At 48.0% G+C, this 23,763-nt stretch overlaps 1 protein-coding gene across 2 annotated transcripts in view; it reads left to right on the top strand.

Moving 5' to 3' along the window:
* man2a2 (mannosidase, alpha, class 2A, member 2) overlaps positions 1–23,763 on the top strand; it is a 60,573-nt gene that overhangs the window by 11,107 nt on the left and 25,703 nt on the right. For both annotated transcript variants that reach the window (XM_085972423.1, XM_085972421.1), the window contains exons 3-12: positions 3,422–3,566; positions 4,591–4,762; positions 5,286–5,413; positions 6,903–7,076; positions 7,805–7,991; positions 11,324–11,501; positions 11,995–12,197; positions 12,987–13,169; positions 13,631–13,745; positions 22,663–22,730. In XM_085972423.1, coding sequence (XP_085828549.1) covers positions 3,422–3,566; positions 4,591–4,762; positions 5,286–5,413; positions 6,903–7,076; positions 7,805–7,991; positions 11,324–11,501; positions 11,995–12,197; positions 12,987–13,169; positions 13,631–13,745; positions 22,663–22,730 — 1,553 coding nt within the window. The remainder of the gene's footprint in view (positions 1–3,421; positions 3,567–4,590; positions 4,763–5,285; positions 5,414–6,902; positions 7,077–7,804; positions 7,992–11,323; positions 11,502–11,994; positions 12,198–12,986; positions 13,170–13,630; positions 13,746–22,662; positions 22,731–23,763) is intronic.

Here is a 23,763-nt window from a genome sequence, read left to right as displayed (position 1 = left end):
CTCCGGACCCCTCCTGAAGGGGCTGACTAACGCTGCGGGGTACAGTTGTGTGCTCGTCAGTTGGCCTTGGCAACCAGCCATTCTTCCAGTGTGAGGCAGATGAAATGGAGAATGTGAATTTTGGAATTATGGCAAAGAAGCAAATTGCTGGACTTATTTTGGGTGGGACCCTTAAATGCCAGCTTGGTAGCACTGTAATGCAGGTCATGGGTTCAATCCCTGCTACAGGTTTTGGACACATAATCTAGGCTGACACTCCCAGTGCGGTGCTCGAGGGAGCGCCGCACTGTCGGAGGTGCCGTCTTTCAGATGAGACGTTAAACCGAGGCCCCGTCTACCTTTTCAAGCACGTAAAAGATCCCGCGGCACTATTCGAAGAGTAGGGGTGTGTTCGGGCCAACGTTTATCCCCCGACCAACATCACCAAAACAGATTATTAGTGCTGTTTATAGGTCCTTGCTGTGTGCAATTCCAGGTCTCTCTCTCTCTCTCTCTCTCACACACACACACACACACACACACACACACACACACACACACACACACACACCATCCTGACTTGGAAATATATCGGCCGTTCCTTCATTGTCGCTGGGTCAAAATCCTGGAACTCCCTCCCTAACAGCACCACACGGACTGCAGCGGTTCAAGAAGGCAGCTCACCACCACCTTCTCGAGGGCAACTAGGGATGGGCAATAAATGCCGGCCTTGCCAGCGACGCCCACATCCCAGGAACGAATAAATGAAGTAAAAAAATATGGCTGCCATGTTTGCCTACATAAGTGACTAATTCGAAAGTAGTCCATTGTTTGCAAAGCGCTTTGAGGATGTGAATGCTGATGTATAAGTGCATGTTCTTTCTTATCAGGAAGGCTGTGAAAGTGCTCCCATTGCCTTCCAAAACTGGTACGGATAAAAATCGCCCACGCCAAACCCGATTTTCTGCCTTCCAACTGTGATAGGTTGGGCTGTTCTTCCGGTGCCTGCTGCCCCAAGTAAAATGTTCTCGGAGCGCAGCACCGTGCTGTGGTTGTCCAGAAATACAGAGTCCACGTTCAGTAGCAGGCCTGGTTCTGGTCTCCAAGATGATGGTGATGTTCCAGCGTTGGAAGCGGTGCAGCGGGGAGCCAGACTGATTCCTAATATCAAAGGACTGGGGGCGGGGGGGTGGTGGAGGGGGAGAAACGTGGGACTTTCTGCCTTGGAAAGAAAGACAGGCTTGCATTTATATAGCGCCTTTCCCGACCACTGGACGTCTCAAAGCGCTTTACAGCCAATGAAGTATTTTTGAAGTGTAGTCATGTGAGAAACGCGGCAGCCAATTTGCACACAGCAAGCTCCCACAAACAGCAACGTGATATTAGCCAGGATAGCTCCCCTGCTCCTCTTCGAAATAGTGCCATGGGATCTTTTACGTCCACATGAGAGAGCAGACGGGGCGTCTCATCCGAAAGACGGCACCTCCCAACAGTGCGGCACTCCCTCAGCACTGCACTGGGAGTGCCAGCCTAGATTTTTGTGCTCAAGTCGCTGGAGTGGGACTTGAACATAACCTTCTAACTCAGAGGCGAGTGTGCTACCCTCTGAGCCACAGCAGACACTTGGGAAGGAGACAAATGAGAGGTGACCATACAGCAAACGGTATAGAAAAGGTAAATTCTAAATGCAAGTTCAAATTAAGCACGCACAGGTTCAAATCAGCAAAAGACAAATTTAAGACTGATGTTCCCCTCACAAAAGTGATCAATACGTAGAGTGGCCCTGCAGCTAGGGTAATGGAGACAAAAACCGTGGGATCAATAAAGCAGCTCTCTCCCCTGTGACTTCTGTCACTGAGAAGGACAAGAGCAGCAATGTCATGGGAACACAGTCGCCTCCAAGCTCCCCTCCGAGTCACGCACCGTGCTGACTTGTACGTCACTGTTCATTCGTGGTCGCTGCATCAGTATCCTGAAATTCACTCCTTAACACCTCTGTGGCAGCGCCATGACCACAAGGACTGCAGAAGTTCAAGGAGCAGGCCCCCCACCACCACCACCTCAGATCCACAATAAATACGGCCATGGCAGCATCCCAAGAACAAATTTTTTTTTTTCGAAACGCAATAGCTGGATGTTTGCAGGAGGGACTGTTATTCTCTCTGGGTGGATGAGCTAAGTTTTCCTGGTCCCATATCTGTTCTGTAATGGTGGGAACACATTGTACCTGAATCAGCAGTTACAGCAAGACTCATACAAACTACTTGCTAAAGTACTTGGGTGAATAGGCACTAATGTAGAGGGAGGGGAGGGAGAGGAGGGGAGAGGAGGGAGAGGAGGGAGAGAGGGGAGGGGAGGGAGAGGAGGGGAGGGGAGGGAGGGATAGGACAGGGAGAGGACATGACAGGGAGAGGGGGGACACAGAGGGGCAGGGAGACCAAGTGCCCCAAAATTGCCCTCGCAATGCGGGGCTCCCCAGCTAGTGTAGAATAAAGTGACCTTGATAGCCCGGCGCCCGGAAGGGATACACAATACTTTGTTGCTTGTTCGGAACTGGGCCATCTGATCCAAGTGATGCGACTCTTATACCATTGGATCTTGGGATATATTCTGCGTTTCCTCTGGACACTGGTTGCGTAAAGGCTGAGCTTCTGTGTTTGAAACTCCATCATGCAGCACATCTATATTTACTTAACGACGTTACTTGCATCATGTTTGTGGCAATCATGTAGAGATTTTTTTTTAAATACAGAAAAACCATGAACACACAACATCTGAAATAAAAACAGACAATGCTGCAAATTCACAATGTCCATCAACCCTGGTGAGGTTCTGCACATTTTAACCTGTCTCTTCTGATTCTGATGCTGACTGATCAGCGGTTTCAATTTCCAGCATTTTCTCGAGGCGTTGAGAATGTGTGAATTATACATTAAGGGCAAACTCGAGATAAAACTGATACCTAGAATACCGTGGATGTGTCCTTTGGGAAGCAGAACCTTCAAAAACTACTCAACGTTTTCATTTTAAATTGTAATCAGAGCTGCCTTCCGGGTGCTGTTTTTGTTCTGAATCAAATTATCTCGCAGCGAAACCTTAAAATGTTCATTCAAAATAAACAGAAGTAATCAAAGGAAACCTTGCTGTGTTCAGAGGATGTATAATCAGTGCTGGTATTTGGGATTAATGTATTCACTCAGTAACCAGATCCTGGAATGTGTGGCTTGAGGCTAGAATGAATGAAGGGATGCTGAATTCTACTGGGCTGTGTGCGAGACGTGGGGGGGGGGGGGGGCAGCCCACCCATGTTTCTCTGAACTTCTGGCAAGCACCTTGGGTCACCGACTAATCGTTTATAATAATTTAATAATTTCGGGCTACAGTGTGGAAATGTGGCTAAAGACGGCAGTCTTGGTAAATTCCTGCTATTTTGCTCTGACAGATGCTGGATGTCTATTCGCTCTTGAAGTTTGATAACTTGGATGGTGGTGCTTGGAAGCAGGGCTTTGAGGTCACGTACGATGAGCACGAGTGGGACAAGGAACCGTTGCAGGTGTACGTGGTGCCCCACTCCCACAATGATCCGGGTGAGAGGAGCACTGGGAGCTGATGTTATTTGGGAGCTTATACTATCGGGGGGGAAAATTAGTTTGAGGAGTCGTCTGGAGTTAATTTTATGAAGAACTAACTGTGGCTTTGCTTTTTTTTTTACATTTCTGTACATTAGCAATGTATCTGGTGGCTTTATAAAAACATAGACTGCAGCTCTGGCCAGAGTAAGCAGTTAATTCTTTTTATTTAGAGTCATGATCCCTGAAAGTTTGGCTTGTGACTAAGTCTAATGAGGGGATTGTAAATTCAGCCGTCAGCTAGCCTGTGTACCTGTAGCTGCTTCTATATTGGTTTTAGTTCTGTTGGTATGTCAGGCTCGTTGAGCTGCTAGCAGCACCAGCCTAGACTGGTCGGGGAAATCTCTTTCTTTTTAACTGCCTCTTGAGTCCAAAGTCGCGGGTTCGAGCCCCACTCCAGGACTTGAGCACAACCTTGGCTGACACATAGAAACATAGGAGCAGGAGTCGGCCATTCAGCCCTTCGAGCCTGCTCCGCTATTCAGTATGATCATGGCTGATCCTCTAACTCAATACCACGTTCCCACTCTTTCCCCATACCCCTTGATGCCTTTTGTGTCTAGAAATCTATCTCTCTCCTTAAATATATTCAGTGGCTTGGCCTCCACAGCCTTCTGTGGTAGAGAATTCCACAGGTTCACCTCTGAGTGCAGAAATTTCTCCTCATCTCAGTCCTAAATGTCCTACCCCGTATCTTGAGACTGTGACCCTCGTTCTAGACCCCCCAGCCAGGGGAAACATCCTCCCTTCATCCAGTCTGTCTAGCCCTGTCAGAATTTTATATCATGATCACATTGAATGGCGGAGCAGGCTCGAGGGGCCGTATGGCTTACTTCTGCTCCTAATTCTTATGTTCTTAAAATTGGCTGAATTTCTGGGTAACTCCTTGTATGTAAAGTAGTTAGGCTTGTTTCTGTGAGATGTGAAAAGGTGCTACATATTGAGACCCTGACGGTTATAACTCTCCGTTTCTGTCGTACAGGCTGGATAAAGACCTTTGACAAATATTACCAGGACCAGACGCAGCATATCCTGAATAACATGGTGCTGAAGCTGCAGGAGGATACGAAGCGTCGCTTTATCTGGGCAGAGATCTCCTTCTTCTCCAAATGGTGGGACAACATTGACACTCAGAAAAGGGCAGCCGTCCGCAGGTACGCTGGGACAGGAGGCTGCTCTTAAAATGAATTCTGCTCCCGTTAAAGTCACTGACTTGTGCTCGGAAGGTTTCCACAGGTCCCAGTCACCCTCCCACACTGTACCCAAGTAGCCGATCATCAGGCCAAGACGGTGAGTGTTGGCAGGCTATGGAGGCATCACAGACCATCTTGATTCTGTTTTCTCCTGGTCCGTGTGTCCGTCTCAGCACAGGTTACTGGAGACTGATCAGATTTGTTTTTCAATTTCCCCCCCTACCCCCTTCCCTTTCCAAAGGACACTGGGACCAATTGTAGCCAGAATTGATTCAGCAGAAGCATTTATCATCTTGTCGCCTTGCTAAAGCTAAATGGGGTGCTGATGCTGTTTAATCTCGGCGACTAGCTTTGCTGTAGGCTGGCATTAATTCACTTTTCTTGTATTGTGCAGCTCTTCTTCAGTTATAGCTTGAGTTTAATGGGTGCACTGCCTGATTTGTTGGCATTTACCTGAATGTGTGTTGTTTGGTTTGATCACCAGGCTGGCAGCTAATGGTCAGTTGGAGTTTGTGACAGGCGGCTGGGTAATGACAGATGAAGCCAACTCCCACTATTTTGCAATGATTGACCAGCTAATTGAAGGACATCAATGGTTGGAGAAAAATATTGGTAAGTGTCTACACTGACGAGGCATGGAGTTGACCTTGAGATGCTTATGGATTTGAGGGATTTTTTTTTTTGTGTGAATTTTGCACTCGTGAAGGTCCAGGGTATTAACCATTGTCAACATCAAACTTTATATGGTAAGGTATTGCCCATTCAGACAGAGTTAAGCTCCCTCTACACTCCCATCAAACACTCCCAGGGCAGGTACAGAACGGGTTAGATACAGAGTAAAGCTCCCTCTACACTGTCCCATCAAACACTCCCAGGGCAGGTACAGCACGGGTTAGATACAGAGTAAAGCTCCCTCTACACTGTCCCATCAAACACTCCCAGGGCAGGTACAGCACGGGTTAGATACAGAGTAAAGCTCCCTCTACACTGTCCCATCAAACACTCCCAGGGCAGGTACAGCACGGGTTAGATACAGAGTAAAGCTCCCTCTACACTGTCCCATCAAACACTCCCAGGGCAGGTACAGCACAGGTTAGATACAGAGTAAAGCTCCCTCTACACTGTCCCATCAAACACTCCCAGGCCAGGTACAGCTCGGGTTAGATACAGAGTAAAGCTCCCTCTACACTGTCCCATCAAACACTCCCAGGGCAGGTACAGCACGGGTTAGATACAGAGTAAAGCTCCCTCTACACTGTCCCATCAAACACTCCCAGGCCAGGTACAGCACGGGTTAGATACAGAGTAAAGCTCCCTCTACACTGTCCCATCAAACACTCCCAGGCCAGGTACAGCTCGGGTTAGATACAGAGTAAAGCTCCCTCTACACTGTCCCATCAAACACTCCCAGGACAGGTACAGCACGGTTTAGATACAGAGTAAAGCTCTTCATTGCCACAACATTTGATCGCCATGTGTAATATTTGCCATTTCTTATACCAGTTGCCTTTTGGCATTTTATGAGGTTGCCAGTTCAGGAGTACTTTGTGCAATGAGCCTGTGGTTACAGCCCTTTCACGTGGGAGCTTTGCAGATCGGGCTGGATTGGAACCCGGGTCCCAGAGATTAAAGACCCGACTGACCCAGTGGATCACTTGTTCCCCTTGAATTGAGGAGCTACTAAAAGTGCACAGTCAAGTTGCCTACCAGCAATAAAGGCACACGTGGAGATTGGCAGGATACTGGATGGCAACTGGCAACTGTGCAACCACATTCAGCAGCTAGAGCAGAGGAGGAGATCATGTTTGGTGCGGGGGGGGGGCGGGGGGGGGGGGGAGAAGGAAATGACTAATTTTAAAATACATTTTGAAATCCCAAACTTCCATTCCCGTAGACTGAAGTCAAACTCTTATTTTAAAATCTGAATGTATTTAGGAGCATTAAAGATTTTTTAGCTCTTGTATCCTTGTCCACTCCTGGGCTATGCAATGCAGTGCCCTTGTTGCTTACTGCGTAGTTTCCAGTTCTGTCGGTGTGATTTTTTCCCAGTTGAAGATTTGGTGTGTACCCTATCGTGACTTCCTACTTCTTGTATTTGCAGGAGTGATCCCAAAGTCGGGCTGGGCAATCGACCCTTTCGGACACAGCTCCACCATGTCCTATCTGCTCAAACGCTCCAACCTGACCAATATGCTGATCCAGCGAGTGCACTACTCCATCAAAAAATACTTTGCAGCCACCAAAAATCTGGAATTCATGTGGAGGCAGACCTGGGGTAGGTGAGAGCAGCCCTGCAAGGCAGTCCTGTGAATGTTGAAAAGCTGAATTAAACACTGAAAATGCTGGAAACGCATAGTGGCTCCATCAGCTTCTGAAAGAGCAGCTGTTTCTCTTCCAGGTGCTGACTTGACCTATGTGTTTCCAGCATTCTCCTCTCTTGGTTTTGTCTCTAAACTTGCAGTTTGTGGGAGTGGGAAGAATCCAGTTAATTGTTAATGGGATTCCTTAACAAATTGAGTAGATTGGGCCTGTGCTCTCTGGAGTTTAGAAGAATGAGAGGTGATCTCATTGAAACATACAAGATTCTGAGGGGGTTGACAGGGTAGATGCTGAGAGGCTGTTTACCCCCGGCTGGAGAGTCTAGAACCAGGGGTCACAGTCTCAGGATAAGGGGTCGGCCATTTAGGACTGAGATGAGGAGGAATTTCTTCACTCAGAGGGTTGTGAATCTTTGGAATTCTCTACCCCAGAGGGCTGTGGATGCTGAATCATTGAGTATATTCCAGGCTGAGGTCGATAGATTTTTGGACTCTAGGGGAATCGAGGGATATGGAGATCGGGCGGGAAAGTGGAGTTGAGGTCGAAGATCAGCCATGATCTTATTGAATGGCGGAGCAGGCTCGAGGGGCCGAATGGCCGACTCCTGCTCCTAACTCTTATGTTCCATATTGATTTCTGACTAAAATGAGCATTTTGTTTTGCCCTCCCCGCACCTTGTTTCAGATACCGACGCGAGCACAGATATCTTCTGTCAGCTAATGCCGTTCTACAGTTACGACGTCCCTCACACCTGCGGGCCTGACCCCAAAATCTGCTGCCAGTTTGACTTCCGGCGCCTCCCCGGGGGCCGCATCAGCTGTCCGTGGAAAGTCCCGCCGAAAGCCATAACGGATGTCAACATCGCAGAGAGGTAGGAGCTGACCACGTCTGCCCCCTGTGGCTTGCGTTGTCCTCTACTGATTTCTCTCTCGCTGCTCATAGGGCAAAGCTTTAGTTTTGTTTTGTCTGTGTGACGGTTACGCTTGACTCTGTTCCTCACTAGTCAGCCTTTTCTAGTATTTGTGTTTCTCGCCATCACTCAAGCTGGACCTGCTCTCCATTCATGCCTGAGCGCACAAGTCTGTCGACTCTAACTTGGGTTGCGGTTGATTCTTGGTCGATGAGCTTCGATGGGTGGAATAGTCTCATTTGTTGTATCTGTCTTGTGCAATCTTCATCATGGGAGGGCTGGGCTCCTTTTGAATTTGATTGTGTTTGAAACTGTCCGTGTGTTCTCTGGCTGAGTCTCGAAGATGTTGGTTGATACCCCACTGTGTTAGGGAGCTCTTCATGTGATCAACTTGTGGAACAGACCTCTTGGGGGCAGCAAGGGTGGTATTGGAGCTAAAAGTCCCTGCAATGATTCCAGAGCCGCTTGGATGCTGTGATAAGAATGAAAGAAAGACTTGCATTTATATAGCGCCTTTCACAACTCAGGACGTCCCAAAAATGGCTTTACAGCCAGTGAAGTACTTTTTGAAGTGTAGTCACTGTTGTAATGTAGGAAACACGGCAGCCAATTTGTGCACAGCAAGCTCCCACAAACAGCAATGTGATAATGACCAGATAATCTGTTTTAGTGATGTTAATTGAGGGATAAATATTGGCCCCAGGACACCGGGGAGAATTCCCACTGCTCCTCTTCAGAATAGTGCCATGGGATCTTTTACGTCTACCTGAGAGAGCAGACAGGGGCCTTGGTTTAACGTCTCATCCGAAATACGGCGCCACTGACAGTGCAGCGGGCTCCCTCAGTACTGACCCTCCGACAGTGCAGCACTCCCTCAGTACTGACCCTCCGACAGTGCAGCACTCCCTCAGCACTGCCCCTCCGACAGTGCAGCGGGCTCCCTCAGTACTGACCCTCCGACAGTGCAGCACTCCCTCAAGCACTGCCCCTCCGACAGTGCAGTACTCCCTCAGTACTGCCCCTCCGACAGTGCAGCACTCCCTCAGTACTGCCCCTCCGACAGTGCAGCACTCCTTCAGTACTACCCTCCTACAGTGCAGCACTCCTTCAGTACTACCCTCCTACAGTGCAGCGCTGCCTCAGTACTGCCCCTCCGACACTGCGGCACTCCTTCAGTACTACCCTCCGACAGTGCGGCGCTCCCTCAGTACTGCCCCACCGACAGTGCGGCGCTCCCCCAGTACTGCCCCACCGACAGTGCGGCGCTCCCCCAGTACTGCCCCACCGACAGTGCGGCGCTCCCTCAGTACTGCCCCACCGACAGTGCGGCGCTCCCTCAGTACTGCCCCACCGACAGTGCGGCGCTCCCTCAGTACTGCCCCACCGACAGTGCGGCGCTCCCTCAGTACTGCCCCACCGACAGTGCGGCGCTCCCTCAGTACTGCCCCACCGACAGTGCGGCGCTCCCTCAGTACTGCCCCACCGACAGTGCGGCGCTCCCTCAGTACTGCCCCACCGACAGTGCGGCGCTCCCTCAGTACTGCCCCTCCGACAGTGCGGCGCTCCCTCAGTACTGCCCCTCCGACAGTGCGGCGCTCCCTCAGTACTGCCCCTCCGACAGTGCGGCGCTCCTTCAGTACTGCCTCTCCGACAGTGCGGCGCTCCCTCAGTACTGCCCCTCCGACAGTGCGGCGCTCCCTCAGTACTGCACAGGCATGTTAACCTAGACTTTTGCACTCAAGTCTGTGGAGTGGGACTTGAACCTACAACCTTCTGACTCGGGCGAGAGTGCTGTTCACTGAGCCACAGCTAATGGGAGTAGGTTCTTGGTGGATGAGCCTAGGTGGGTGGAATAGTCTTCCTTGTTGTATCTGTCTTGCCCAGCTTTCACTCTAGCCATACAGGGATCCTTGGATAACAACCTGAAGTGGAAACCATGCTTGATTTTTATTCCCTTTAACTCCACTCAGTCATTGAGGCCAATTGTAGAATTCTGCTATCCCAGTTGAGATTGGCTAACTCCACACAGATCAGTCGTCTCAGCTGCCTTTTGTCTCCACGGGCCCATTACCATCTCATCTGGCTTCTAATATCTTTTGTTGTCTCCTTTTCTTCTTTTGTTCGATCGCAGCTTTGCCTTCGATCTTTTTATTTTCTTTCCAGTTTTGAAGAAGGGTTTCAACCCGAAACGTCAACTCAAATTTCTCTCCACGGATGTTGCCTGACCTGCTGAGTTTTTCCAGCATTCTCTGTTGTGAATCTGGGACCTTCCTGTCCTAAGCTCCATTAACTCATCGGGAGGTGGTTCTTTTTGTGTTCCGAGTTTTGTTTTGCTGGTAATGATCTAGGCGTACAAGTCGAGTTCCCATGACTGCACACGGGGAGTCAAGAACGTATGTGCAGTATTGGGCTCCACAATATAGGAAGTTGAGCCTTTAGACAGGGTATAGCTCGGATTCACTAGGATGCTGCCTGGTTATGAGAAAATACAAATATGAAAGTTTTGAAAAAGTTGTGGCTCGAGAACAATGCAGATCATGGGACGATATGATAGAAGTGTTTCAACATTTGAAAAAGAGTGGGACAGGGTAGATAGAAGCAGACTGTTTCTAGTAGTTGAGGGGTTCAGGACAAGGGGACATAGATGCAAGATTAGATGCGAGACGTGAGCAAGAGAAACTTCCTTAGAGAGAGTTGTGAAGCTGTGGAATTCAGGTAGAATTAGTGATTGAGGCAGAAACCGTGTCAACGTTAAAGATTATATTGGTTAGGTGGATGAAGCAAAAGAGGTTGATAATTGGACCAGGCCATGCAGAATTAATTCAGTCCTCATTTTACTGTCTTGCGTTCTGTCCATAATTTTATATATGTTTCCATTATAAATTTCAGTGTTCACATTCACAATGGCCGCTGCTTATCTAAATTTGTCCAGCTGTAATTAGCTGCTCCTGACACTGGTGGCACTGCAGCGTCTCCACTGGTGGGTGGGTGTAATTACAGCGTGACATGTTTACATAGGAAGTTTCCATTATTCATGTTGACAGGAAGCCTGTGCAGATATATATTCTGTCTCGATTTATTTAGCAAGATTCCACATTCATTGTTTTGAGATCCCAACTTCTATTAGCATGTTGCTGTTATCCTGATGGCGTTTCCTTTTTCTATAAGGAAAACTCAGTCGATTGATATAGTCCAATTTGTTTGTTGCTGATGACATGCTAGGCTTGCTCTTGCCTTCCTTCCACATCTGTTTGGTTCTCTCTCACTACAGATTCTTCTCTCTCTTCGCTCAGGGCAAATTTACTCTTGGATCAATATCGGAAAAAGTCTAAGCTGTACCGCAGCAAAGTGGTTCTGATCCCTCTTGGAGATGATTTTCGTTACGACAAAGCTCTGGAGTGGGACCAGCAGTTCCAGAATTATGAGCGACTTTTCAACTACATGAATTCTCACCCAGAGCTTCACGTGCAAGTAAGTGCTCTGTGTCGAGGATGAAAACTGGCTGTCCAGATTCCAGTGGTTCAGTCGTAAAGTCTCCATCTCTGCTTTGATGCACAGTCGGTGCTGAGCTCACTGGCCAGGGCAGCGGTTGAGGAAACACTTAACATAACATAAGAAATAGGAGCAGGAGTCGGCCCCTCGAGCCTGCTCTGCCATTCAATAAGATCATGGCTGATCATCTTACGGAGAAACTTGGAAGTGGGTGGGCACTGGGTGAGATCAAATTGAGCTCCGCTGTGAGGCCCGCCACAGTTGGATAGCCTGCCAAGACTCACGCATGAATAACCGTCGCTGGGGAAGGTGCTGGAGGGCACCCATAGAAATATACACGAGTAGGAAGTCAGTGTCTTGGGAGATGGGAGAAAAATGTTGAGGAAAATTTAAAGAGAGAAGGAAGCTGTACATTCAGTCTCTGGGTGTCCTCTCCTAGCACTGCTCTGAATGTCCATTTGTTTGTTTTCAGGTGCAGTTTGGAACACTATCTGAGTACTTTGATGCTGTTTATAAGAAGAACAGCGTCAGCCCTGGTAGCAAGCCTCCGTCCTACCCAGTCCTCAGTGGGGACTTCTTCACCTATGCTGACCGTGAGGACCATTATTGGAGTGGATATTTTACGTCCCGGCCTTTCTATAAGAATCTGGACAGAGTGCTGGAATCGCACCTCAGGTAAGGAACCTCCAGCTCGTCTTGAAAAGGGGCCGTGTTTGTGCTTGGAGTCTTCACATTCTATCTCACTGGAGAGGGATAAGTCTTGGGAAAAACATCACAATGAAAGTATATGCGAGCCTGGGAGCGGGGGGCGGAGAGAGAGCAACAAAGAGGCAGAATAGAAAACAAGAGGACAGGGATGGACTTAAAATAAGAGAGAAAGTTACAGGAAGAGGGAGAATCAAACTTGGTTTTTGTTAAATGAAAAACAGCACAGGAGTTTGGGCACCCTCGTTTAGGAGCGTTGTCAAGGCCGTCGAAAGGGTGCAGGAGAGATGTGCCAGGGTGATAGCGGGGAAAAGGGATTTTATTTATGAGGAGAGACCAGAGAAACTGGGCTCCCTTCAGTAGGGCAGAGAAGGTTAAGCTAGGATCTGGTAGAGATTCACCGTTGTGAGGAGTTCCAATTAAATAAATCGGGAAAAACCATTTCCACTGTTTGGTTAGTCAGTAATTGGGGGACATAAATTTCACCAAAGAAGGAAAGGAGAGGTTAGCAGAGTTCTTTAGGCAGAGGATTGTTACAATGGTGGAAGCAGAGTAACTTTTATACAGGGAGTGGGTAAATGTCGGAGGGTAATACAGGGACAGGACATTGGATTGGGATTCAGCTCTCAGAGCTGGTACAAGTAGAATGAGCTGAATGACTTGCTCTGTAAAATTCTATGAGATCAACTAGCGTGTGTTGGTATTTTTTTTTAAATGACCCTTGTTGGCCTCCTGTAAAAACCTGTCATTTTATTGCAGAGCAGCTGAGATCCTCTACAGCTTGGCCCTGAATCACGCTCGGCGCTCTGGTGCAGACAGTAAATACCCGGTTTCTGATTATAGCTCGCTAACAGAAGCTCGGCGGAACATAGGACTGTTCCAGCACCACGACGCCATCACTGGCACCTCAAAAGAAGTAGTGGTCGTTGACTACGGGATCAGGTACACGTCGCGTCGTATGGAAGCCCGTCACTGTGCTTCAAACCTAACTAGCGAGAAATCCACACAACCATTTGCCTGTCTTGAAGTGCACACGGGGGCATGTTGGCAAGGGCTGAGGCTTGGGGGCCCCTAAGTATAAAATGAATGAAGGGCACAGTTTGAGATTAATGCTCCCAGCTCACGTTTATTTTCATAGGATCCTATTCCCATTCCCCAGCTGAGGAACAACCTCTGCTGCTTTACTTCGGTGTTTGTTTTCATATAAATGTTGCTGCTGCCGAACTGTGCAATAGTTGTCCTGGCTTATGAAGATCACTGAAGTCTTATTTCAGCAGTTTAAAACCTGCCAAGTAAACCCCAGAAGGGTTTTATATAAAGTTCCTGCTTCTAATGCTAAATGCGAGGCTTTTGAGGGATGTGATAGGACACTGTATAAACATGAGGCTGTTTTTCCTTTTCAGGCTCTTTCACTCCCTTATGAATTTGAAACGAGTGATCATTAATGCAGCTCACTTCCTGATACTCCAGGACAAGAACACCTACAGATATGACCAGTCTTCACTTTTCCTGCAGCTGGTAAATTAACATGATATTTAAAATATATATAAAATCAAAGTGAAGATGATTTCTAAGGCCAGAACTGAGGTGGGAGGAGTGGGTGGGGGTCGAGAGAAAATCTATCCTTGGACCAATTTCTTATCAACTCCCAGGCTGAGTGTGGTGCCCCAGAAATCAGTGTTGGATTCAGGAATTTAATGCAAATTGGTCCAAATAAGTTCAACACTCAATTGCAGATGATGCCAAAGTAGAAGGAAGGTGTAATCGGAGGAATCAGCTTCGGAACTAAAAACAAGAGCTGGACAAAGTGTACAAGTGGACAGAACAATATCAAATTAAATGTAACAAGTGTGAAGTAATACACATGGGAAGTAAAAAAAAAAAGTGAATGATAGTTACTCCAGGAATCATGGCAAAATAGCAAAGGATGAAGTTGAAAGTGATCAAGGGGTTTTAGTGGATTCAATACTCGACATGTCCAGCCCATGCGGGTTAGCGATCATTAAACCAAATAGAATCCTAAACTAGATAGCTCAAGCAGTAGAATACAAATCGGAGGAAGTTGTACTCAAACTGTATAAAGCTCTGGCAGAAATAAAAACAGCAAATGCTGGAAATACTCAGCAAGTCAGGCAGCATCTGTGGATACATAGAAGATAGGAGCCAGGAGTAGGCCATTTGGCCCCTCGAGCCTGCTCCGCCATTCAATGAGATCATGGCTGATCATCCAAATTCAGTACCCTGTCCCTGCTTTCTCCTCATATCCCTTGATCCCTTTAGCCTTAAGAAATATATCCAACTCCTTCTTGAATATATTTAATGAATTGGCCTCTGTAGTGTATGTATTTAATGAATTGGCCTCTGTAGTGTATGTACCTTTAAGAGCCCCTGTGTACTGTAATACCGGTAGTGACCACTCGGGTATATAAGCCTGTATAGCGTCTTGTATCTTTTAGTTCAGCCCTGACCTTCGACTAGTAAAGACCTGTTAAAGTTATTCTTGTGGTCTGTGTGCAGTGATTCATATTAACCATAACTGGAACACACAGACTTAACAGTGGCGACGAGTACGATCTTACCCTGCGGCAGAAATACATCCAAGGCAGTTTAACGGGCGTCGAGAAGAGGCATCCGCCCTCATCATCCTGCTGAGAAAAGACTCGGGTCTGAAGAGCAAGGAAGAATCCTGACACGAAGCCTTCCATCAGCAACAGGCAGTGATCATCCCTTCTATCACGGTGGTGGGTAAGCCGATCAGCGACGAGCAGCAAGTCGGCCACGTTGGCTGTGAAGTAGGGGAGGGAAAAACGGAGGATATAAGGGCGGAGAACTCGACCACGGCCGGGGAAAAGAGCCGGACAGAAGTCGGGGCCAGAGGCGCTGAGACTGGGGCAGCGTAAGGCACGGGAGCCGCGGTGAATGCAAACGCAGCCGGTGTAAAAGACCGGGCTGCAAGCGGGCTGGGAGACGCAACAGCGTCGAGAGAGAGCTCGACCGCGACCGGTGAAAAAGGCCGGGCAGCTACCGAGGCCGCGAGGCGCAGCGACCGGGACAGCGTAAGGCGCGGGAGAAAATAAAAAAAAATTTAAAAAACCGCGGAGAACTCAGCCGCAGCCGGGGGAAAGGACCGGACTGCAAGAGGGGCTGGGAGGCACGATTTGAGAACCGCTGGGGAGGACGAACGCAGCAATACGGCAATCGCCATTACAGCCAGCGGGGGAGAAAGACAAACGCGGGAAGCCGCCATTTTCGTAGGCGGGGGAAGAAGACAAGCGCGGGAAACCGCCATTTAAAAAAAAAAAAAAAAATTAAAGAAAAATTTCTTTTTGTTTCTCAAGAAGATTGCGAGGATGCCTAAGCGTGGTAACATCAACGATTTCGATCCCGATGTTGAAGATTGGGCCACATATGTAGAACGCATAGAGATTTATTGTAAGGCAAATAAAATATCCGATGAAGATAAAGCACTAACCTTACTAAACTCAATGGGTGCGAAGACATACAGGCTATTGAAGCATCTTCTATCACCAGCTAAACCGGCGGATCAGGCTTTCGCTAATATTGTTGCTGTCCTGAGAAATCATTTGAACCCCACACCGCTGATGTTAGCGGAACGATTTAAATTTTATGCGAGAACGTAACTGAAAGAGGAAAGCAACGCGGAGTATTTAATTGAACTGCGTAAGCTAGCGAAATACTGTCAGTTTGGGGAAAGACTGACAGAGGCACTGAGAGACAAATTCGTGTGTGGATTGTCGAAAGAAGGAACACAAAAGCGGCTGCTTGAAGAGAATGATGTTACACTTGATAAGGCTGTCACTATTGCAGCATCGCACGAAGCCGCAGCGAGAGGCACTGCGGAAATGCAGCGGTACTCAGCGTAGATCAAATGGCTTTGGGTACAGCGAAATGTTATCGTTGTGGAAAGACAACACACGATCAGAACCAATGCTGGTTTAAAAACCAGGAATGTAGAAAATGTGGCAAGCTTGGTCACCTAGCTAAAGTATGCCGGTCAGGAAAGAAGACCAGCAACAAAAAGTCACCGCAGGAAAAGTGCAGAAAGGTACATAAGGTGGCTGAGAAGAGTTCGGATGAACAGAATTCGGATTCAGACGCCAACAGCAAGGAACTGGGTAGTCTGAGAATTCACAATGTGAGTAAGGAAGCTGACCTACAAACTATCTGGGTCACACTGCAGATAGCAGGAGTCCAAGTGAAGATGGAATTGGACACCGGATCGGTGTTGACGGTCATGAATAAGCAAGATTACAAAAGGTTATTCACACATATTCCCCTACGGGATACGGAGATAGTATTGCAGACATACACGGGGCAAAGAGTATACCCCATCGGAAAGATAAAAGTCAAGGTGATACACAAGGGCAAAGAACACCAAGGAATGGACTTATATGTACTACCTGAGGGAGGTCCACCACTTCTGGGACGGGAGTGGATCAGGAAAATAAATATGGACTGGCACTCCCTAAAAGCAATAACGGTAGATTCCGGAAAAAAAGATGTCAAACCTGAACGATTGTCCAGAATATTGGATGAGGCTAAAGAGGTGTTCCAACAGGGACTGGGAACACTGAGAGGAATTAAGGCAAAAATCAAGATTGCAGAACATGCAAACCCAAAATATTTCAAAGCCAGACCGGTACCTTATGCGATACGACCTGCTGTGGAAGCTGAGCTGGAAGGGCTAGAACGTTCAGGAGTACTGTCTAAGGTGGACTGGAGTGAGTGGGCCACGCCCATTGTTCCCGTCATGAAGCGTTCATCGAGTAACAAGCCAGGGGAACCGGGGAAGGTCCGCATCTGTGGAGACTTCAAGATCACAGTTAATCCGGTGCTTCACACGGTGCAATATCCGCTTCCGCAGATTGAGGATATCTTTGCTTCATTGTCTGGCGGGAAACACTTCACCAAGATAGACCTGGCGCAAGCGTACTTACAGATGGAAGTTGAGGAAGAGTCGCGCCAGTATCTCACAATCAACACGCACAGAGGCTTGTATCGATATAATAGACTGGTTTTTGGAGTGGCTTCGGCTCCAGCAATTTGGCAGAGGGCCATGGAGCAGGTATTACAGGGAATTCCAAGCACTCAATGTTACTTGGACGATATCCTGATTACAGGAGATGACGATGAGGAACACCTTGCAAATTTGAAACTGGTGCTCACCAGATTGAAGGAATATGGACTTCGAGTTAATCGCCAGAAATGTGAGTTCTTTCAGAATCGGATCTCGTACTGTGGTCATGTCATTGACCAGGAGGGGCTGCACAAGTCACCTGACAAGATCGAAGCTGTTGTGAAGGCTCCCGCTCCGGAAAATGTATCCCAGTTGAGGTCGTTCCTAGGGTTGATTAACTATTACCATAAGTTTCTGCCAAATCTATCCACGGTGCTGCACCCGCTGAACGCTCTTTTGCAGAAGTACCATGGAACTGGAGCGAGGACTGTAAGAAGGCCTTTCGCAAAAGCAAGGCGTTGATCACCTCAGAGGAAGTGTTGGCTCACTTCAACCCAACGCTACCTATTCGTTTAGCTTGTGATGCTTCTCCTTATGGTATTGGAGCAGTACTCTCACACAAGTTGCCAAATGGCTTGGAAAGGCCAGTCGCATTTGCATCCAGATCATTGACCTCCGCTGAGCGCAACTATGCTCAGATAGATAGGGAGGCTCTCGGCCTTGTGTGGGGAGTAAAGAAGTTTAATCATTACCTGCAGGGCCAGAAGTTTACACTGCTGACAGACCACCAGCCGTTGGTATCCATATTCGACCCTAAAAAGGGCGTTCCCATTATGACAGCGCAAAGGCTACAGAGGTGGTCCCTTTTCCTAGGGGCACACCAATATGACATAGAATACAAAGGATCAAAACAGCATGGGAATGCTGACGGTTTATCGCGCCTACCGTTGCCAACGGTGGAAGAGGCGCCTACAGTGGACCCAGTGGAGATGTTCCACTCAACCACAGTGGAATGTCTACCAGTAACAAATTCGACCATTGAAAAGGAAACGAGAAATGACCCGACTCTCTCTCTCTCTCTCTCTCTCTCTCTCGAGTCTACGATTTAACGGTGAAGGGATGGCCAGCACATGGTGAACCACTGTTGCCAGCATTCTCGCAAAGAAGAGAACAGCTGTCAGTGTGCCGAGGAACCTTGATGTGTGGATCCAGAGTGGTGATTCCACCCAAACTCAAGGATAGAGTGCTAAAGGAGCTTCACGAGGGGCATCTGGGTGGAGTGAAAATGAAGAACTTAGCTAGAGCGTTTGTGTGGTGGCCAGGTATCGATGGAGACATCGAAGAAATGACCAAGAGCTGTCTAGGATGCCAGAAGGTCCAAAACGCCCCACCACAAGCCCCTCTACATCCATGGGAGTGGCCCTCATCTCCATGGCAAAGGGTACATATCGACTTTGCTGGTCCATTTATGGACTCAATGTTCTTAATCGCGGTGGATGCACACTCCAAGTGGCCGGAGGTAATAAAGATGTCCTCCACCACCACGGAAAAAACCATCACAGTATTAAGGACCATATTTGCCAGGAATGGGCTGCCAGAACAGATCTGTTCTGATAATGGACCGCAATTTGTGTCCGAAGAATTCAGGAAGTTCTTAAAAAAACAATGGGGTTAAGCACTACACGTCCGCCCCATACCATCCCGCCACCAATGGATTAGCTGAAAGGTTTGTCCAGACCTTCAAGAAGGCCATAAAGGCCATGGGTAATGAAGACATAAATCTACAACATAAGGTAGATAACTTCTTGTTTGCGTACAGGAATGCAACACGTGGTTACAAACCAAACTCCCTCCATGATGTTTTTCAATAGAAGACTAAGATGCCGGCTGGATTTGATCAAGCCAAACATCAGAAGGGACGTAGAGAACCGGCAATTTCAAGGCATGAATGAAAGGCCAACTAGAACCTTCCAGATAGGTCAACAAGTTTTGGCCCGGGACTACCGTACCGAGAAATGGCAGCCTGGAACTATTTGCACACGACTAGGACCGCTGATGTATACCGTGGACATTGGAGAAAGCATAATAAGGCGCCATGCTGACCAGATCATAGAATCATCCGAAAAGGGACAACCTACACCACAACTCTATACGCCTAATGATGAAGCAGAGATACCCATAGTATCTACCTCCGATCCGGTGATACTGGAACCAGATGAACCCGACACTGGCATTCAAGCCGAATCGACCTTGCCAAAAGAACCTACTACACCACCGAAAACTACTACACCACCGAGGCGTTATCCGGACCGAGTCAGGAAGCCTCCAGAGAGACTGACTTATAATTGATTAACTGCAGCAAATGTGTAGATTATTGTTCTTGTAAACATGTTAATTAATGATTACTTAAAATGTTATGTACTAATTATCTAAAAGGGGAGGAATTGTAGTGTATGTACCTTTAAGAGCCCCTGTGTACTGTAATACCAGTAGTGACCACTCGGGTATATAAGCCTGTATAGCGTCTTGTATCTTTTAGTTCAGCCCTGACCTTCGACTAGTAAAGACCTGTTAAAGTTATTCTTGTGGTCTGTGTGCAGTGATTCATATTAACCATAACTGGAACACACAGACTTAACAGCCTCAACTGTCTTCTGTGGTAGAGAATTCCACAGGTCTGGAGAGAGAAACAGAGTTAATGTTTCGGGTTGATGACCTTTCATCAGAACTGGAAAAGGTTAGAGATGTGACGGGTTTTAAGCAAGAGCAGGGGCAGGGAAAGTGGGGGGGAGGGGAGGAAATAACAAAAGGGTGATAGGCTAGAAGGCAGGAGTGATTAAATGACAAAAGGGATGATAGTGCGAGGCAAAAGGAGATGGTATTGGGACAAGTAAAGGAACAAAAGATGGGTTTAGAAGACGTGTAAATGGGAATGGCAGAATCATTAACTGTCGTCCAATGAAATGGGGGCAGAGGCTATGATCTGAAATTGTTAACTCAATGTTGAGTCCGGAAGGCTCTAAAATGCCTAAACGAAAGATGATAAGGCTCTGGCAGACTGTATCTCGAGTACTGTCATTTTCTGATCACTGGGACATGCAACAAGACCTTCGGTTCAGAGAAGCGCCACACAGCTGATCCCCAGTCTCGGAGGATTGAGTTACAAGGACAGACTGGTGAAACTGGGGCTTAGAGATATAAGATGGTAAACCGCGTGGAAGAAGCAGGTTTGGACAATTACTTCAGATTAAAGCCTGGGGGGACAGATTCAGACTAGTAAAAAGTAAATTTAGGATCGATGTTGGGTGTTTTTTCCCCACAAACAGTGATCAACACTTGCACGGACTTTGAGATTGGGTAGTATAGGTGAAAACCACAGAAATAATTGGATACTGCAGTGGTGGGAGGGGGGAAATAATTGGATACTGCAGTGGGGGGGGGGGGGAATAATTGGATACTGCAGTTGGAGGGGGGGGGGATTGTGGGGCCTTTCCGGAATGACGGATGTAATGATTTTCTCATAATGCTCTTGTGCCGGAAATTACACCTGGGGTTTTAAGGTGATTGTAGCCGCAGAGGAATGTGCTGCAGAATGACTGGTTTTGGCTTTTATATTGCTTCTGCTGCCTCCTAACACCATCCAGTCTACCCTGCTTAGAAAGGGTGTCTCCTCTCCACATACCACTGCTGCACGTTTTCTCTCAGTGTGATCTGTCTCTTGCACTGGAGCCTGTTGTAAGGACAGTTTCTGTACAGTTTTCAGAGAGTTTAACCCTTAAGTCTCTAGTTGGAAAAGTGTACACTCCTCTCTCTCTCTCTCTGGCTCAATTGGTAAATGCATTGGAACTGAGCCAGGCAGACCAGGGAGATTCCAGATTCAGTCTCTGGCCTGCACTGATCTCCTCTGGGGGTGCCACTGCAGTTGGCTTGGGAGGGGGAAATAAAGTCAGCACAGATTCGCCATGCTTTGACTCCTGCTGGAAAGCACATGTGTGCAGACATGAGGTGAGACACTGAAGGGCTCTACTGGCAGTGGACTATACCCCAAAAGTTACAGCCTTCGGGAAGAGGTTGGAGGGGGTGGTGGGGGGGGGGGAGGGGAAATGGACTGTAACAACTGCTTGTACCAAATACAGGAAACTCTCGATTTACCGGCATCTAAATAACCGGAAATCTCTGTTAACCGTCAAAATTCAGGAGTAGGTTCAGGTAAGTTTTACTTCATATTAGTGGCCGTTCCTGGATCTGTGGCCGTGTAACCGGGGTTCCTGCACCTGTTGCTAAGCAACAGGGACGCTTGGTCTGTGGCCGGGGTTCCTGCACTTGTTGCTAAGCAACAGGGAAGCCTGGATTTGTTGCTGTGTACGGAGCTCTCGTACCTTTTAACTATAACTCTCTGTAATCCGGACTTTTTGATAAACCAGCACCATGCCGGTCCTGTCGGTGCCGGATATAAAAGAGTTTCCTGTATTATAAAAGTACTTCTGTTGGTGCTAACGCAACCCAGAAATGATTATAAATCTTGTCACTTTTTACATTCTTTCCCCTTAACTTCATCCTCCTTGGCACAGGCACGTTTTCTGCTTCTCGTGTCCTTTAGGAGGCAAGTGAATTGGTTGCAGTTCTGTTATCCCCAGGCCCTCCTTTACCCTGGAGGGTCGGCAGATTAACCTTTGCCCCTGAAGTTTAGACTGGTCTTGGCGATCTGCCCGCATTTGCTGCCTCGTTTCAAGGCCGGTATCTCGGCTGTATATTCAGAAGGAAAGATTGCAAAATGGTCCGTGGCACTACAGTAGTCAAACTCACCTCGTGGCAGCAGGGACACGACGTGCCGTCCGTTCCTGCCGCTCCTAAGCCTGGCCAGTCAATGTGCCAGGTGGAACTCGGTGAGTCATAGAGTCATAACGGCACAGAAGGAGGCCATTTGGCCCATCGAGTCCGTGCTGGCTCTCTGTAGAGCAATCCAGTCAGTCCCATTCCCCCGCTCTATCCCCACAGCCCTGCAAGTTTATTTCCCTCAAGTGCCTATCCAGTCTCACATTGAGTGTCTCCGCCTCCACCACTTCGTCGGTAGCGAGTTCCAGGTCCTCACCACTCACTGCGTAAAAAAGTATTTCCACACATCCCCCCCCGCCCCCCCCCCCCCCCCCCCCCCCGTATCTCTTGCCCAAAACATTAAATCTGAGTCTGAGCACTGACGTCAATGCTTTACATCTGCTCACTCTTCAAAATGGCGCAGCCCACTCCTGCACGCGCCATTAAACAGGTTTCCATTCTGAGGCCTGGGTCCGCAGTAGTGTGCAGACAGGAGGGAGTGGCACATGCACGTCACTCTTCTGAAATCAGACCTGGAGCCTCTCGCAGTGTACGAGTGCCAAAGTGCTACTCTTTTTGTGAGTAGAGGTTATGTTAGTTTTGCCTTATTTGTGAATTATAATGTCTCGATTTTAATTTCAGGATGACAGACGCCAAAATCATGATACATTACCAGAGAAAGTGGTGATAAAGTTGGAGTCTCTTCCCAGGTATAACTCTTGCAGTAATTAAGCCAATGTGAGCTTGTTCTTTTTGTATACAAGACTTGCATTTATATAGCACCTTTCACCACCTCAGGACGTCCCAAAGCACTTTACAGCCAATGAAGTACTTTGGGAGTGTAGTTGCTGTTGTAATGTAGGAAATGCAGCAGCCGATTTGAGCGCACAGCAAGATCCCACAAGCAGCTGTGTGATAACTGACCAGATAATCTGTTTTAGCAATGTTGGTTGAGGGATAAATATTGGCCAGGACACTGGGGAGAAACAATACGCTACCATTTGTCAATTCAAAAATAAAAAAAGGCTTTCTTCGTTTTTTTCCCCCACTCTCCCCGACTGAGGTGCTTCAGGCAGTGCTGGTGCCCAATGTTCCCTCTAACGCGCGGCCCCTTTAACGGGCTACGCAGCCCTTTCAAAATTCCACACGTGCGCGGTTTTTCCATTTAAAAGCCGGTGAGCCGGCTATGCGGGGGCTCCAGAGCGCTGCCCTGGTCACACAGCTTAAAGGGAACATTGCTGGTACCCGATTACCCTGGGGTCAGGTGGCCCCGGATGGTTTCTTGGGCTCGTCCAAAGTCATGTCCCCCATTCAAATGAATGAAATCGCGGGGCTCCTCATTGATGCCATTGAAGTAACCTGGGGGCACTGAGACAGCAAGGATTTTCCTTTGCATCCGTCATGAGGGGAGATGCTTTGAACAAGCAGTCGTCCCACCTCTGCTTTTCTTTCTCTTTAATCTAGTTTCCCTGAGTTAGATTTCTATATGCAGGAAACTCTCGTTTAAACGGCACCTAAATATCCGGAATTCTCTATTAACTGGCAAAATTCTCGCTCCGAAAACAACACCTCACTAACCGGCAATGTTGCCGAGTCCGAGTCTCCCGCGGTGGCCGAGTTAGTCAGTGGGGGTAGTTCTCCAAACTGCCACTACTCGGCTTCTTGGCGCTGTCGGAACTTCTCAATAACAGGAGCCTGACTCTCCCGCGCTGCCGGTAGTCTCTTCTGATCCGCCATTTTACA

The sequence above is a fragment of the Somniosus microcephalus genome, chromosome 32 (assembly GCF_052327205.1).
Source record: "Somniosus microcephalus isolate GS21.2 chromosome 32, FLI_Smic_1.0, whole genome shotgun sequence".
Lineage (NCBI taxonomy): Eukaryota > Metazoa > Chordata > Chondrichthyes > Squaliformes > Somniosidae > Somniosus > Somniosus microcephalus.
Note: the sequence above shows the minus strand (reverse complement) of the source record. Positions and strands in the feature narration are given on the sequence as shown.